Source organism: Squalius cephalus (genome assembly GCF_949319135.1).
Source record: "Squalius cephalus genome assembly, chromosome: 7".
NCBI classification, from domain to species: Eukaryota; Metazoa; Chordata; class Actinopteri; order Cypriniformes; family Leuciscidae; genus Squalius; species Squalius cephalus.
This window is the reverse complement of record NC_137128.1, coordinates 6,877,848-6,896,361: the sequence shown is the minus strand read 5'-3', so window position 1 is coordinate 6,896,361 and position 18,514 is coordinate 6,877,848. Positions and strand designations below refer to the sequence as shown.

General features: G+C 37.7%; 1 protein-coding gene across 2 annotated transcripts in view; it reads right to left on the bottom strand.

Annotated features, from left to right (window-relative positions):
- Nucleotides 1-18,514, bottom strand: part of LOC307161654 (NACHT, LRR and PYD domains-containing protein 3-like) — a 112,968-nt gene that overhangs the window by 52,789 nt on the left and 41,665 nt on the right. For both annotated transcript variants that reach the window (XM_079876518.1, XM_079876519.1), the window contains exons 10-11: nt 11,369-11,542; nt 10,670-10,840 (exon numbers count right to left, since the gene is read on the bottom strand). In XM_079876518.1, coding sequence (XP_079732644.1) covers nt 10,670-10,840; nt 11,369-11,542 — 345 coding nt within the window. The remainder of the gene's footprint in view (nt 1-10,669; nt 10,841-11,368; nt 11,543-18,514) is intronic.

Sequence of the window (18,514 nt, the reverse complement as noted above, 5' to 3'; positions counted from 1 at the left end):
TCATTTCAATGTGTTTATGCTTTTATCATAATATGCACATCATAATAAACATGCACATCATAATAAATAGACGTGTTTACAAAACTTTAAGAATTTTTCCACTGATGTGTCATATATCACTAAAAAGGGGAGAATCTCAGCTTTAATGTGATATAAGGCACATATGCAGGATAACTATGGATCAAATGTGTTGCAGTTTTAACAAATAACTTATTTTTAAATTGGAATTTCTCAAAAATATGATTTTCTGAGCCCGAATTTTAGCAAATCTTTGACATGGCCTTACTCAGTCAATTTTAAAGATATTAAGGTTATATTTTCACAGAATTTTCTTTACATTGTGTAGGATGATTTTATGTAGAAAACATTGAATCACAAAAAAATGACTTTAGCTGGGTTTTCACAGGCAGGGTCACATATAAATAAAATAAATACATGATTATAAACTATAGAGGGTCTTCTTTTTTTGTGTACACTCACATTAACATCAAAACCTTGTTTTTATTTTTAAATAAATAAAATAAACAGGATGCGCTTTCACTCTAACTCTGTCTCCGCAAAAATCTTTCTGAAACAAGTCTGGAAAATGAACTGAAACTCAGCTAATACTTATCACACAACCATGAAACATGCATCTAAAGAAAGCTTTAAATTTCTACTTTTAAATAAAACAATTCACATTCAAAACAAATATTCTTCTGCAATGTAATCTGTATGAAACTAAAGAGAAGTACAGTTTCTCCCGTCTCATCTAATTATCTGTAATGAGTTCACACCCACTCGCAGAGCGCGCTATTCATAAGATAATGTGCTGAGGTGATCTATGCAAAATAAGGTAAACGCCCCCTGAAATGCCTTCAAACCAGCAAGTTTCATTCATTCACTTTCCTGCGCCGTTGGAAGATGACACGATTCACTGGTGAGGAAGCCCTTCAGCTAGTCCTGGATAGTGATGAAGAGTTCAAATTTTGCTCAGAAGAAGAGCGGGACTCTGACGACGAACGTTTGTATTTTGAGCGACGAACGTTGAGCGACTTGATCCAGCCGTGGATAATATTTCGGATGAGTAAGTCTTTTTAAATTTACTTGCATTAGTTGACAAGCTATTTTATATAAACGTAGGCTACATATTTTACTAGTTGGACCATTTCCATACTTGTCATTCAGAGTAATTTATATTTAAATGGTCTAGGCTATGCTGTATAAAGTAGGAGAGAGGCTTCATGCAGTCTGTTTTCTTTCGTTTTTAATAGTTTTGTTTAAAATAACACATTTCGAGATTTCTATATATTTCTCTGGTATTTTAGGCAAAGCTTATGAGTTTGGGTTCATTTATGAGGCGAGCTCCCGTTCACATGCCGACACGGAGCTCTATTGCCTGCTATTTTTAATTCTTATGTATTAAATACAGGCAATTGGTTGATGAAACAACGATTAAAATTAAGATACAATTAATACAAAATGAAATTCACTTTAAAGAAAGGCTTTATACAAAAAATAAACTTAATGAAATCGTCAAAATCTTGTCTGCCCACTCCATTTGTCTCACGATTGCGCATGATCTTACTCATGCTTTTCACTTTTCATATAATCAACATAAATGAAATAAAAAAATATAATGATTTTATTTAAACCTAAATATGAACTAAATTGTTTTATTTAATGACTAGACTACAACACGTAGGCCAATTAGCCTACAGTACAGAGAAATTAGTTGACAAGCTATTTTATATAAACATAGGCTACAGATTTTACTGGTTGGACCATTTCCATACTTGCCATTCAGAGTAATTTATATTTAAATGGTCTATGCTATGCTGTATAAAGTAGGAGAGAGGCTTCATGCATAAATAAACTTATTTGCACAAACGCGTTTCGGCGCGTGCCTTCAGAAGACTTTATACAGCATAGCTGTAATGAGGACGCTGATGCAGCATTAGAATCCATATGCAGAAGTTTATTGCAAATATCAAACAACAAACACGTGGAAACAGGCAGAGGGTCGATAACAGTAAAGCAGTCCGATCTTTCGACAATCCAAGGGATAATCCAAGAGACGTTAGTGAGAAACCAGGCAGAGAAGTCAAACCTTGAGATCAGTCCACACAAGCAAACAATCCAGAAAGGGAAATCCGTAGAATCAATGGTCAGAGAACGAGTCAGAATCATACACATGCAGACAATCAGAATATCAGGAAAAACGCTTGGTAAGGCAGGGTTAACTGGCAATACTTCGCGATGAGAAAGCACATGGTCCCAGCTTAAGTAGTCCCAAACAGGAAGTGAATGTAGAAGCAGCAGAGGGAGCGCTCAGTCAGTACTCGGGTGATGGCTCCCTCTGCTGGCTTGGCATTACAATAGCCTAGACATGCTGTATAATATGTACAACGATATGTTTAGATCATAGGCCTGTATGAAAGTTAGAATTTTGAAATTAATTTAGAAAATATTATGTATGTTTAGATTATATTTGGAAATGCCAGGCATGTAATGTTCACTTGTGTCTTCATTGAACAGGAACTGTTTTCAAAAATGGCACCAAGACATGCAACTATATTCCATCTGCCTTTATTTTAGTTTATTTTGCTCGTTTTGCATTATTTTGCTTTATTTTGCTTAGAGCCCACATCAACATAAGCATTTACTGTGAGATACCTGCAAATTTAGAACATTTAGTTCCTCCACATAGAGGAATTACAATAAAACAGATTGAAAAACAAAACCTTTGAATCTCCTCTTCTTTGTTAAGGCTGCTTTACTTGATGGGCCATTGGGGGAGTGTCTATGTCACACCCCTGGTCTGAATCTCATTAATATTGATGGGCCATTACCCCTCCCATGCATAAACCTCTTCTGACAAAAAAACTGTTTAACAACATTTAAATCAATGTATTGTTTTATGAGAACGATTAGGCAGGATGATTTTCACATCATTTTGAAGCCAGAACTCGAAGCGACAACATACATTAGTCAAAAGTCTTGTGGACACCTATTTAGTATGTGTTTTGTGGTCTTATTTCAGCAACTTTCATTTTTATTTTTTCAAATAACCACGCATAAACATTATTCTCTTAAAAAATACAAACATTTACAAGCATGTCGATCAGATATTATGGTAGCCCTGTTTGTGCTATATAGAGTGAATTTACACCTTTGCCATTAATATGTTTATAAATAACTGAAAAAAAAAAAAAAATGTCAGGGCATGTCAGAACACCTCCAGGGCCCAGAAAACCCCTCAGACCCCAGAGGGTTAATAAAATAGCAAAACATATATTTACAAGATAGATGTAAGCAACATCTTAATAGGTCAATATAAACCTTCTCATTAAATTATTTATTATACTTTTTATTAGTGTCACATTTGGGGAGAGGATATATTCCAAAACTTTCTGAAAATACAGTATGAGAATTAACTGCGTAGTGACTTGAAATGTTTACCATGGATATTATGCAATTTGCATGCATACAAAATAAGTCCTCACATTCTTTACTTGTGGTACTCTCAGTGATACACCTGAATGAAAGGCTTATTATGCGGGTCATTGTCTTCTCAGGTGTGAATCACGCCCACGCGCATATTCCCTTTCCAAACAAAACGTGTCTTATAAAGTTTAAATCAATGTATTGTTTTATGTGAATGATTAGGCAGGATGATTTTCAGATCATTTTGAAGAAAAAACTCTAAGCAACAATTAACCCATTATTTAAAACTCTTGTGGACACATATTTAGTATGTGTTTTGTGGTCTTATTTCAGCAACTTTCATTTTTATTTTTTCAAATAACCACGCATAAACATTATTCTCTTAAAAAATACAAACATTTACAAGCATGTCGATCAGATATTATGGTAGCCCTGTTTGTGCTATATAGAGTGAATTTACACCTTTGCCATTAATATGTTTATAAATAACTGAAAAAAAAAAAAAATGTCAGGGCATGTCAGAACACCTCCAGGGCCCAGAAAACCCCTCAGACCCCAGAGGGTTAATAAAATAGCAAAACATATATTTACAAGATAGATGTAAGCAACATCTTAATAGGTCAATATAAACCTTCTCATTAAATTATTTATTATACTTTTTATTAGTGTCACATTTGGGGAGAGGATATATTCCAAAACTTTCTGAAAATACAGTATGAGAATTAACTGCGTAGTGACTTGAAATGTTTACCATGGATATTATGCAATTTGCATGCATACAAAATAAGTCCTCACATTCTTTACTTGTGGTACTCTCAGTGATACACCTGAATGAAAGGCTTATTATGCGGGTCATTGTCTTCTCAGGTGTGAATCACGCCCACGCGCATATTCCCTTTCCAAACAAAACGTGTCTTATAAAGTTTAAATCAATGTATTGTTTTATGTGAATGATTAGGCAGGATGATTTTCAGATCATTTTGAAGAAAAAACTCTAAGCAACAATTAACCCATTATTTAAAACTCTTGTGGACACATATTTAGTATGTGTGGCCCTATTTCAGAAACTTTCATTTTTATTTTTTTCAATAACCATGCGTAAACATTATTCTCTCAAAAATACAAACATGTACACACATGTTGCTCACATATTATGGTAGCGCTGTATGTGCTAAATAGAGTGTAATTACACCTTTGCCATTAATATGTTTATAAGCAACTGAAAAAAGCACAAATGTCAGGGCATGTCAAAACATCTCAAGGACCCCAAAAACACCTCAGACCACAGAGGGTTAAAGCAAACATATTTAGTTTCATATTTATGTTTAAATATTAGGCTAATGTTATTTTTAATTTGATCAATGTTGATTATGAAAGTGAGCATGCAGCATGTGAAAGATATGATAGCCTACATCATGAGATGTCTGTATGTCTGGAGACATGGAGTGGGTATGACATGATTTTGACCACTTCATTGAGTTTTGTAGAAAGTCTCTTTTTAAAAGATTTTCGTTTTATATAAATTGTATCTTAATTTTGATCAATGTTTTATCAACCAATTGCCTGTATTTAATAAATAAGAAGCAAACATATAGCAGACAATGTAATAAGGCGTCAGCACGATCACTTACTTGTATTGCACGTGAACTGGAGGGCGCCGAAACTCAACTTGTGCCGAGTAATAGAATATAGGCTATCTATTATAGAAAGCTTGAAATGTCTACTTTTTAACACAACTATTCAAAATGAAAATAAATAGGCTACTCTCTGATTATGTAATCCATATGAAATGTGCATTTCTCTCTGGCGTTCATGGCGAGTCCGCATCGTCAACTTCATCTTGGCAGCGACACAGAAAGCACCAGTTTATTAATAAACAATTAAATGTCTCCTTGCTATTTTTGACACATTCATTATGGCAAGCTTTATGGGTGCGGTCGTATTCAGGAGCAGAATATTCAGAAATGCGCTCTCCGCTCACGTGCCTGATCGGAACAAAGCATGACAAATTCAAACTTTATTTAATTTTCTCCGTAGCTTGAACACTCACTACATTAGGCATAAGAGCGCTAGTTAACACTGATGTCCACGTCATTTCACGTTTTTAAGTATGTAACGAATACGACTCTGGGTAAATGTGAATTAGCTCAAGAATATGGGGAATTCTGGGAATATTAATATTTATGACTCATGGTCATAATTCATAAGTCGCATGTACATTTATTTTATCAATTATCGAGATTACCTTGTTCTGTAACTGGTCTGACCAACCTTTAATTCGTCCAGCGAGTAGATGTAAGATCAGCACAGTTAAGAACAGGGTATTCACAAACTCCACTAAAGTTTATGTTCTGGCCACGAACATTAAACTTCTGAGTTTATTAATTAAAACTACTGAATGTAGTCTAGTATCGAGCTTGTAGCTTAGATCTTTTAGATTCATTGACTTATAAGGTGGGTTTTCAAACACAGAGACAGTGAAAAGTATTTATGAATTTTAATAAATGCAAAACTAGAGATTATATGAGCTACGAATCTAAACGTACGTAAAAATGCAAACAATAAACAAACAAACATATAACCAAACAATAACATAAGTGATCAGAATGAAATGAAAGAAAGAAAGAAAGAGAAGAGAAGAGAAGAGGAAGAAGGGTAACTTAATTCACAGACCTAAGAGACACCAGGAAATCAACTTTTAGGTTGAGAGATAGTACTTGCGAGCTGTTGTACTCTTTCAATGCGATGCTGTAAAAGAGGCGCGCGTGTCCGGCTGGTTTGCGTCTGGCTTCGTCTTCTGGGTCGTTTCGCAAGACGCTGTAAAGGCTTACTTGAATTTAAGTTACCGCGAAAGTTAGATTCGTCTCCCGGGACGGGAGAGGTTGCAAATCTTGGTTGCAAAGATGGCAGGCTTTTACATGGCGCGGGCCATGTGTCCCAGAGGCCAAGGTAAGGCCCGTTCAGCTGGAGCAGCGCTGCACGTGGAGAAGGAGGAGGAGGTCAGGGACCGGAGGAAGAAGAGGAAGATCAGCGGGATCGATGAGAGAAGAGAGAGAGAAGTGGGGGTCTCTTCCTTTTAACAGACATCTGTTTACGCCTTCTCTTTGAAACGACAGCGAATCAGATTGTCTTTTCTGAAGCGGGAAAAATTCTCTTTGTGTGAAGAAAACCCGCCTACCTTGACCATATGTCTTCCTGAGCGAAATAATTCATATTTCCTCTTAAGATTATACACACTGAACTAAAGATGTTACTTATATACCCTCTGTGGGACTGGTTGAATTAAAACAGGACGGTCAGACAGATACCAAGAATTACAGGTAGATTTTGGACACACATAACATTACGTTCATATGCATCATTACACACAAATAAAGCTTGATTAAACACACAATAAAATTGTCAGTGTTTCCGTTATAGCAAACGACGACACTTTGAGAAACATAGGAATATGTATCAAACATTTGAAGAGTTTTCTCTGAAATGTTCCATGTGTGTTAAGGTGTTGGAATGTTGGCTTGCAGAGGAACTGGATGAGATGCAGCTTTGGGTCATAAAGTTTATGACCAAATTACCAGACCGAACCAGGTCGAGTTACAAGACACTATGGAGTGATTTTCTTTCAAGGAACCTTCAGAATTAAAGATTTTACTCTAGCAAGTCACACCTCTATTATAAATTTGTAATGAATGGTAAAATGAAATTTTACTATGTGGAAGTCCATATATGGAAATGTGCTTCAGTTGCATCTCGTGGTGGGTTTCTGGTTGAAAGTCCACGAGTGTGTGTGTGTGTGTGGAATGTCACGAGGCTGTAAAGTCACAGGGAGTTCATGCTGAAATGGGGGTTTTAGAGGGGATTGTCTAGAACAGGGTTCCTTTGTGACTAAAATGTCCCTCTGGGGAACAACAGATTGCAATTTTGACATGTCCAAGCAGACTTAGCGACGTCGTGGACAGACCCGTTGTCTAAAAAGACAACGAGGGATGTGTTTGGAGACAAGGAATTACTAATTGGAACAGCATGTGACCGCATGTCAGGCATTGTCGCTACAAGTACAATATTATGTTAGTCCACAGCCCCCCACCAGGGGGTGCTGATGTTATGACGAGGGTGCTCCTTCCCACGCTACTGCCTTCTTACTGTGTGTTCACACCGGATGCGAATAGCGCGTCAAATTTCGCGCCTGCCGCGTCTAGTTATACGCTTGACCACTTTGTGTTAATTCGCGCGTCAAGAGTGAAATTGACGCGCGTAAAATCAAAAGTTTGAAGCAAAATTTACGCGCGTCAGAGGCGAAATCCGGAGGCGAAAGTTTCGAAACCCGTTGGCGGCCATCTTTTTTAGATGTTTATCGAGCATTAGCATTAATCGAGAGAGTCACCGCTCGTATATGCTCTGGAGAGCAGAAACAGCTGCGTAGGGGACATCGTCGCTGTACTCGGGTCCACCAGACCCTCCGGAGGGTTTCAGGAGTTTCACAATTTGCTCCAGGAGCTAGGTTTGGTGGACATAACGGTGAGGACGCTGACGAGGACAGCGTAGGCCGTATAAGGCCTCGGCCTCGAGTGGTCGCTGCCTGATGAGCCCGCGCTGTACATCCCGGTGTGAGGTTCACCCTCGCCCGCACCCACCTAATCTGTCATTTATTTTTGTTTTGATAATAAATGAAGCCAGCCTCCAAAAGTGAAACCTGTCCTGTGATTTTTTTGTTTGTTTTTATACACTAAATTGTGTTTGTCTTTACATTAGATTAATAATGTTTCATATAATCTAGAATAGATATGGAATAAATAGCATTCAATACAAAATTAGTATCTCTCATATATTGAAATCGAGTTTTTATGTGAAAGATTTGCTTTGTTGTGCATTTTAGTCATATTACAAAATTTATTGAGGCCAAACATAAAATAACATTATAAACTGTCACTTCACCACGTGACAGCAGCAAGCAGGCTTCTGATTGGTTAACGCGGCGCGAATTGACGCAGAAGTTCAGATTTTTCAACTCGGGCGGCAGACGCGAATTCGCGTCAAATGCGTGAATGCACAAAAAGCGCTAATAAAATCATTTGCGCGAAACGCACCAGACGCTCAATTCGCGCGAACTTGACTCGCGAATGAGGCGTATTCGCGTCTGCCGCACTCTACGCCCTATTCGCGCCGCAGGAATTTTTTACGCGCGTAACGCGTCTTTGCATTGACTTAACATTGAAATCACTCGCGCTTGACGCGCTATTCGCGTCCGCTGTGAATGCACCATTATGTTCATTCATGTTTATTTGATGCTATAAATTAACTAGAAGGAAGAGATGATCGGTTCACGAGCAGCTTTATCTGAGGCTCTACAGCGATCTGTCACGACACTAGGGATCGACCGACATGGATTTTTTAGCGCCGATACCGATACCGATTTTTTTTCATCAGCCTTAGCCGATGACCGATACGGGTTGCCGATTTTCTTGGGCCGATATTTGGAGCCAATACTGCTTTTGCTCACTCAGTTTACATCATAAAAATGACACGTATATAATATATAATGATAACAACTGTTACAAGTCTCAATTAAGAAAGGAACATTTATTGAACTTAAAAAAGAAACAATATTTGACATTAAAAACATGTGAGGTAGAACAGAAAAAAAGTTCAGTGCTGAAAATAAATATTTAAGCATAATTCAAATTCTGAAAATAAATTCTGAAAATAAATATTTAAGCATAATAAATAAAATAATTTGACTGGAACATGTTATTCTGTGTAGTTGTCTGATATACTGTATGTAATCGTGATCTCCGTTTTAAACAAAACAAAAACGATTTTAAACCAAATAGATTCTAAGTTTATTATGAATTAGGGATCGCGTCTAAAACGTGTGGAAAGCACAGCCGCGCCACTTCTACAAGCGCTTGCGTCTGTTGTTGCTATGCAAACATGAACTGCTCTCTCCATGATGACGAGGAAGTAAGGATTAATTTATTTCTAGCCCTTTACGACTACATATATTTATGGAGATGAGAAATAAAAACCCGCCCTGTCCAGCTATGATCCGCTGTTCGGCCGAGCTTTCGATGTTGTCATGGAAAGGTCAGTTGTTTTTTGTCACATGACCTGCGTGCGCTTGCGGCATTCTGAAAAGTTTAGATGTTTTCATCTCACCGGCGGCATAGGAGCGCCTGGACAAACGAGCGCGCTGCATCGCATGCGTGTCGCAACCGCGTCGCTTCTTTTATGAGCACACGTCCAAACCTCAGCCAGGTGGTCGCTGAATAAAACTCCCACAAATATCACGGAATCACCGAACAACGTCGGCATTATTTAGTCCTATTACCAGTGTTTGTAACAGCTGCCGTATGCATATGGATAGCCTCAAACTTAGCTATTTGCAGCTCCCTAAATACAACGACAAGCAGTTTTATAGATGAGGCATTCACATTTTCCATTTGGACCCACAAACTTGCTTAGCTATAGTTGCACGCACATATAGAGCAACGTGTTTCCACTTTCAAAGTGTATTTCAGCTAAGTCAAACAGTTAAAAGATGCTTTGAAAGTTTAAAACTAACCATTGTCTAGAAGAGGCTTCCAGGCTTCTGCTAGTGTGGGAGGGGCAGTGCATGGGCTGCACGTGAACTGCAGCGTCTCCAGCAACACAGAGCTACCTGCAGACGCCTGTCTGTAATTAATGCCGGGAAAAAAACTATCGGCGAACGCAGCAGCCGCGTATCGGCCGATGCCGATACACGTCAAACCCGCAAATATCAGCCCGATTTATCGGCCGACCGATATATCGGTCGATCACTACACGACACATTAAAAAATAACCTGGTCTTTCCTGTCTGTCAGAGCTTTGTCAGTGTCCTCTTTGCTCCGCGATGTATTTTTCACTGCGTGAGAACATGGTGTGGCGTGAGAGCGACATTTTACATTTTGGGAAATACAAACATTGAATTGAAAGCAGTTATGAACATTTTTGATTCTGATGTCACAAAAAACATTGTTCTGCCTCTACAGTAACTGAAATAATTATTGACCCATGATCAAACTGTCTGTCTTAACCAAATATTTAAAGCTTCATATCACTATATTTTAATTATGTGTTTTTAATTTGCTGTTTAATATTATTACTTTAAATTGTTGTGGCTCTGTGTGATGCTGATGTAAAAACTGAGGTGAGGAAATATTATCATCAGCTAAGATTACTACTAAAAGTAAAGTAATTTTAAAAATAAATGAGAAATACTCACGTCAGTGTGTTGAGTTGACAGTGTTTATCCTGCAGTAGAGCAGCGATCTGATTCACTCGTGTGTCTCCTAGTTCATGTTCACTCAGATTCAGCTCTTTCTGGAGTAACAGGTTTTTACCCACAACTCTATTCACATACTGACAGGCTTCCTCTGCAGCAGGACTCAAAAACCTGCAGAAGAGTCAATTCAGTTCTCAAATAAATGTCTGTTGCATTACAAAAATGATTGATACGATCCAATTTTTTTTTCTTTGAACATATAAATACACAAATAAATATAAATTTAAGAGAAACTAAAGCGACACTCAGTCCTAAAGCAAACTCATAAGAACAGAAACGTCTCACAGAGCAGAAGGGCAAAAGCTCACTAGATCAGAAAACTATTTCACTAAAAGGTTATCTAGAATTTTGATGAGAAGCGTGCACAAAAATAAAATTGTACATTTCAATTATCAAGGTATACTCCAGAATAGCAGCCAATATACTGACCCATAATGTCTACTTGACCTTTAGCTCATATCACAACTAAACTGTGTTTACGGTTATCATCATCATGACAGAACCTGCAGCATCTGATCTGATCTTGATCATTTTGATGCAACAAAATGTCAAGCTAATTGTATAGCTAAAATAATATATCAGTTATGAATATTTAGCCTCCATATAACTAATTTAGTTAATTATTTGACCCCGTCTCACCTCAGTTTCTTCAGTTGACAGTCTGGATCCTGTAGTAAATCATTGAGCTCCTTCACTCCTGATTGTCCAGGATCATTTCCTGTGAGATCCAGCTCTATCAGGTGTGAAAGGTTTGATCTCAGAGCTGAAGCCAGAGCTTTATAACCTTCTTCTGTCACACTGCAGTTAGAGAGTCTAGAACAGGAATGAAAGCATTCAGCTGATTAATCAGTTAAACCCCAAACAATATAAATCCTTAAACTTGAATTTTATTTTGTTCTTTGTACAAATGCATTGAAATTTAGATGCAAAAACTGACAACTGAATATGGAGACAAACAAAAGGCACAGAAATCTTTAATATGTTAGACATCAACATCACTTTCGAGATTACAATTATCTAAAACTGTGTAAGCCCGTTTATCGGTCCAAATGGGGGGTTCTGCCAGAACGGGTGAAGGTCTCTGTGTGTTACTGTCTTTTCGCATGGCAAAGTAATTTAATTCCATTTAAGCTTTTATCTGACTCCATTTTATATCTGACTCCATTTTCAGTTAGACTGCCAATTAGTTATTGGTCAATTATATAATAGTTTAACGATACATTTGATTGTTCTATTTAACTCTTTACTTATATTTTACCTGCTCATACTATGTCGCTCAGAGGTCCTCACGCCTTGTTTAACGTGGGTCTCACGATCACAATCTCGTCAGCTTCAATCACTAAACAGAGTTAATTGCTATATACCTAAGATCGGTCGCATTCACGCTTACACAATCAAAGATACTTTGGTATAGCCCCCGTGATTGCATACACTTGAAATTAAAGTAACGTTTATTTCAGTAGAGGTATGGCCACTAATACAGATATAAGTCAACCAACTTTACTTGTCTGGTTTCCCACGTACACTTATCTAAAGTAACATTAAATAAAAACAGAGGTAAGACACACCCAGATTTAGGTTGGTCAAGTAGCACTTTTGCTGCCCTAAACGCAAATTCACTTTGTGTCTTTGCAAAACATGTACACTTGAATTAGCACCAAAATATTAGTCGTCATTAATCTGACGCAAAACTTGCGGTAACATACGTATCCATTTAACCCTCTGAGGTCGGCAAACGCGCCGGCGCGTTTTGCCGGATTTTCTTCACATTGTAGCACTATAAACTTAAATTACTCCGTCATTTATGGTCATATAGAAAAAAGAAATATAAAAAAAGAATCTGTGATATGTTTACTTTTGTAGGTGTCCACTTACAATCAAATCAAAACATTGTGCTTTTGTAAAATAAAGAAAATAAACAGGGTGTGCGTTCTGCCTCTCCGTCCCGGTGAACTTTTTTTTCTTGAGCACGTCTATAAACTGAAACAAAACTCAGCAAATACTTGTCACACATTTATGAGCCATATACCTTTATAAACATTTAGGTGTGTACTTTTAAATGATCGGATTCAAACTGATAACAAATATTCTCTGTTTAAGTAATTTGTATAAAACCAACAAGATGTCCAGCTTCTCAAACGCTTCCTAATTATTTTTAATTTGAACACGCCCACTCGCGCAAAAGATATTCACATGCAAATCTCCACATGGAACGCGAACGCGCTCGTTACCTCAAAAACAAAACACCAAAACACTTCACAAGTCTCTGCTTTTCGTCGAGTTTGAAAGACGCGCTGTGAGCTTACATTGGAATTACCTCAGAAGAAGAAGAACGCGATTTGAAGACAAGAAAGATGTAAGGAAAGAAATTCTTACATATTAGTTTGTTATTGTTGCATAAATTTCACATTGCAGTTGAACTGTTGCTAGATATATGGTGAATATTATAATATTTAGACCCGTATTTACTGTTACTGTGTTTGTGGATATCTGCTCAAATGTAGATATATATATGGTAACCATAATGTTTTATATTTGAGCGCGATCGCGTTTGAATGTTTCATATTTTGGATCGCGATCGCGTTTGAAAAGCACCAAACGGCTTCATGTTTTTACTATTATCTCATTTCATATCATCAAAACGAATGGAAACATTTGAAGTAACATGATAATCAATATATTTTTCTCTAGCTTAGTTGTTACTGAAATATTTTGGAAGATTTATAGGCTGCTATGGTTATTGTTATTATTATTTTATGCAGCACTGCGCATAGCCAATGCCTACAAGGCACAACAAACCTGGTGTTCATTATATTATATATTGTTGGAAACATTTATGTGTGTGTGTATGTGTGTATTCTGTGAATTTTAAAAAGCAATTTTAACCAGAAAAATCTAAAATTTATTCCCAAAATCGTGCAGGCCTATAGTTTCTCTTGATATCAGTATGTTCACTTTTTTTTTTTTTCCAGGGACCAGATGCCACTCCTGCTGACTTCAACATTCACATGAGTCTCTGTACATGAACATGGTAAAGTGAAAATCAAACACCTTGGAAATGAAAGGTATGTACAATGTTTTTAGGAATGGCACAAAGGTCTCTGTCTTTGGATAATTGTTTTCAATGAGTGCTTTTTTGTCATTTGTTTTGTATCTTTGGATTATGTTGTGTTGTAAATAAATCCTAAAAAATCTAAAAGCCATTATTTTTTAAATCTCCTCATTCTTTGTGCAAGGTTGCTCAGAATGATAGGGCCTGATAGCTCCTAATAGGGCCATTAGGGGAGGGTCTTTGTCTTTCTCAGGTGTGAAAAGCTTACATATTAATGAGCTCCCGCATAAAGCTTTTTCACACAAAACACGTCGTAAAATTTTTAAATCAATAAAAAAAAAGTCTTTAAGTCTTATCTGAATGAGCAGTCAGGGTGATTTTCACATAGTTTTAGAGCAAATATTCTAGGCTACGTCATACAATTTTCAAAAGTCTTGTGAAAAAATAATCAGTATGGGTTTCATGACCTTATTTCAGTGAGAATTTTTTTTTGTATTTTCACAAACCACGCATAAATGTCATTATCTCAAAACAACAAACTTTTACACACATGCTGCTGATATATTATTGTAGCAGAGTTTGTGCTGAATACAGTGTAATTAGACTTTAGCCATGAAAATGTCACAAGTAACAGAAATAAGCACAAATGTCAGAGCATGTCAGAACACCTCCAAGGCCCAGAAAACACCTCAGACCCCAGAGGGTTAATCTACTTGGGAAAACAATTTCAGAGTCAGTCGGAATAAAATCAAATGTAACAATTTATTATGTCAGGTAAATGTATCATGCCAATTACATAATCAGTTCAAAAAATAAATACAAAACATCAAATGCTCTGGAATAAAGAGAGAAGATGCAAACCTGACATTATAAAATACATGATGTTGAGTGCCTGCATACACTCTGTATCACAGGCTAATATGAGTTACAAATCGCCACAAGCCTTCTTCAGCATCTCTCTAAACACTCAGACCAAGGCAGAAACCTCTTTTCAAATGTAAACATGAGTTCACAGTAGAGCTTAGATCGGGCCCAACAAATCAAGCCCGACCCTACCCGAGCCCGAGCACGTTGTGTCCGAGCCCGGCCCGGCCCGACACATTCACTGTAATTATGAGCCCGAGCCCGATTTAAACCCGACCATTTTTAATATGTGGGCCGTTATAACCAGGGGCGGCGCCAGAATATTTTTTAACGCAGGTGCTGCTGTGCTAGATCATTTAAGCTACAGGGGGTAGCTGCGCAGTTATATATATTATATAAATACTATTAATAAATGAGCAAAAATTGCCCACTCAATATTAAATATTCAGTTATTTTAATTATCACAATTAAAGTTTTAATTTTATTAAATTGAACAAGCACAACATTCAGCATTCAATCAAATATTCTTAAAGATGAATAATGTTACTACAACATATTGTTATTTCAACATAATATGTGTGTGAGCAACAAGCAAGATTTGTAAATTCGGTGACAGCGTGTGTTACGAGTTTCAAATGGTGTAAGTGACCGCGACGCGCCGGCGACTGCATGTCATGATTATATTGTCTGCTATTATAGGCCTATTGCTTTTTATGTATTAAATCCAGGCAATTGGAATGTATTAAAATTAAGATACAATTTATACAAAACGAAATTCACTTTAAAGAAAAGCTTTCTTCAAAACGAAACTTAACAAACTTGAAACTAAATGTGCTTATTTAATGGCTAAAACACATAGGCTAGCCTACTACAGACTCTCTTTTTGTACAAATTGCAGCACATTCATTTAATTCTGAATTTTGTTTGTTTATTCAGAAATAATTGAATGGATCGGAAAAGTAACAAAAGAGGACATTGAGGCCTGAGGCTGACTACTATCATAATTTCTGCCATGGCAAGACTGCTTCATGTGTCTGTTCATCGTCGAAGTCCCCGTTTTTTTGCTGTCATAGGCGAGCAGCGTGCCGCATTTAATGCACGAGACAAAGCCAACACATATTGTTACTCCGCACGACTAGTTTAAAATGTTTCCATACCTCCGATTTTCCTCCAAACTTGCTCAAAGTTAATTCTCCTGTTTTAATTTTTTTCTTTGCTTCTTCAAGCTCCATGTTGCACTTAAGCAGCAGAATAGTAGCCTACAGCACGCACAGCAGGTGTGATGCGTCACGCGTGCGAGACTGGACGAGACGCTGCGCATGACACATAACGTGCTTTATCAAGGGCCCGACCCGACCCGGCCCGAGGACAGTGGCGGGAAATATCGGCCCGACCCGGCCCGCGGGTCGGGTCGGGTCGAGTCCGGGCTCGGGCTCGGGCAGAGAATCTAAGCTCTAGTTCACAGTGGGAATTTGCATTAATCACCATCCCAGACTTACTGGGGACAGAAGTTGAGGGAATGATGTGTAAATTGGGAGGTGATCAACTCAAGTGTGATCGTGTCTCGAATGGGGATGGTAATATAGCAAGAGAGTTCAAATATTTAATTTCCTTTGTTTTCTCAGAGAGTTGCCCTCTCTTCCAGTTCTTCCAGTTTATCCAGTCTTACAACTGTTCAGGTATGAAAGTCTGTTATCTGAATGATCCACAATAAGGAACCTGAAAATGGTCGGAAAATTTGAAAATGTAAGTTTGGGAATGGCCTAATTAAAGTCCAGACTTCAACTCCATTGAAATGCTGTGGAAGTACGTGAAACTCAGCTTATGCTGGAAAGTCTACAAATGTCACTGAGCTAAAGCAGCTTTGTAAGGAGGAATGGGACAAATAGACCAAAATAGCTTCACAGTGGTGTAAAACACTCATAAACTAGAGGAAGCTCTGAAAGCAGAATCAAAGATACACAGCTCCCTCAAAAACACTAAAATACATTAATCCTGTCACATAAAATATTAAAGGTCCCGTATTATGCCCCTTTTCACAAGATGTAAAATAAGTCTCTGATGTCCCCAGAGTGTGTATGTGAAGTTTTAGCTCAAAATACCCAACAGATCATTTTTTACAGCATGTTTAAATTGTCATTTTTTGGGGCTCAGAAAAACGCGCTGTTTTAGTGTGTGCCCTTTAAATGCAAATAAGCTTCTGCTGGACGACCCAGGGGGCGGAGCTTCATGAGCTCACGCTCAGTCTCTCAGGACAATTTCATCTCACGGAATGATGATAATATCAGAAACTCTCAGTAACGGTGTTCAGTTCGAGTCGGACAATAATGCCTACAGAGTCAGAGTGCTGTATAGAGATGAAACAGGTATAGTTTAGTAGTTTAATTACGGTTATTATAACGTATTTGTCATCTGCTTGTATGTATCCATTATTTCTTAATAGCCTACAAGTCTGCTGTCTGAATGATGATCAAACATATACTGATGAGTTTAATAAAGTTTATTGTACATCACACAAAAGATGAAGCGTCAGTTTTACTTCAGAAAATCACCGTAAGAGCTGAGTAAACACAGTAAGTTATTAGAAGTGCGCAAGTACATAAACGAATTTCGGTAGAGTTGAGGGAGCATTCCTGTGGGCGGAGGTTAGTCAAAAAACTGTTCTACTGACGTCATTAAAGAAGGAAGTAGAGGGATGTAGTCCAAACCGGCCGTTCAATGTAGGCGACTTCTGTTAAATAAAATATCTCGCTTGGCATTGAACTTTGAGATTGATAATTTTACAGATATTATTTATACTCTAACAACAACATTACACACTAACTAAAATTTGAAACATGGGATAACGAAGAACGGGACCTTTAAGAGAAGTGATGTCTACCAGATATCGCCCTCCATTCTGTTGCAGATTTACCATCTCTAACAGAATAATCTGAATTCTGACTCAACACTAGGTATGCAAGAAATGATTACATCACTAAAGTATAAATTACTATAAACAAAAAACAGCACAATTTAAGTGTTAACTCATAAGAAGTAGACTATACATACAGTGCGGAGAACAAATATTTGATACACTGCCGATTTTGCAGGTTTTCCCACTTACAAAGCATGTAGAAGTCTGTAATTTTTATCATAGGTACTCTTCAACTGTGAGTGACGGAATATAAAACAAAAATCCAGAAAATCACATTGTATGATTTTTAAGTAATTAATTTGCATTTTATTGCATTACATAAGTATTTGATACATCAGAAAAGCAGAACTTAATATTTGTTACAGAAACCTTTGTTTGCAATTACAGAGATCATATGTTTCCTGTAGTTCTTGACCAGGTTTGCACACACTGCAGCAGGGATTTTGGCCCACTCCTCCATACAGACCTTCTCCAGATCCTTCAGGTTTTGGGGCTGTCGCTTGGCAATATGGACTTTCAGCTCCCTCCAAAGATTTTCTATTTGGTTCAGGTCTGGAGACTGACTAGGCCACTCCAGGACCTTGAGATGATTCTTACGGAGCCACTCCTTAGTTGCCCAGGCTGTGTGTTTCGGGTCGTTGTCATGCTGGAAGACCCAGCCACGACCCATCTTCAATGCTCTTAGTGAGGGAAGGAGGTTGTTGGCCAAGATCTCGCGATACATGGCCCTGTCCCCTTTGCAGAAAAGCATCCCCAAAGAATGATGTTTCCACCTCCATGCTTCACGGTTGGGATGGTGTTCTTGGGGTTGTACTCATCCTACTTCTTCCTCCAAACACGGCGAGTGGAGTTTAGACCAGAAAGCTATATTTTTGTCTCATCAGACCACATGACCTTCTCCCATTCCTCCTCTGGATCATCCAGATGGTCATTGGCAAACTTCAGACGGGCC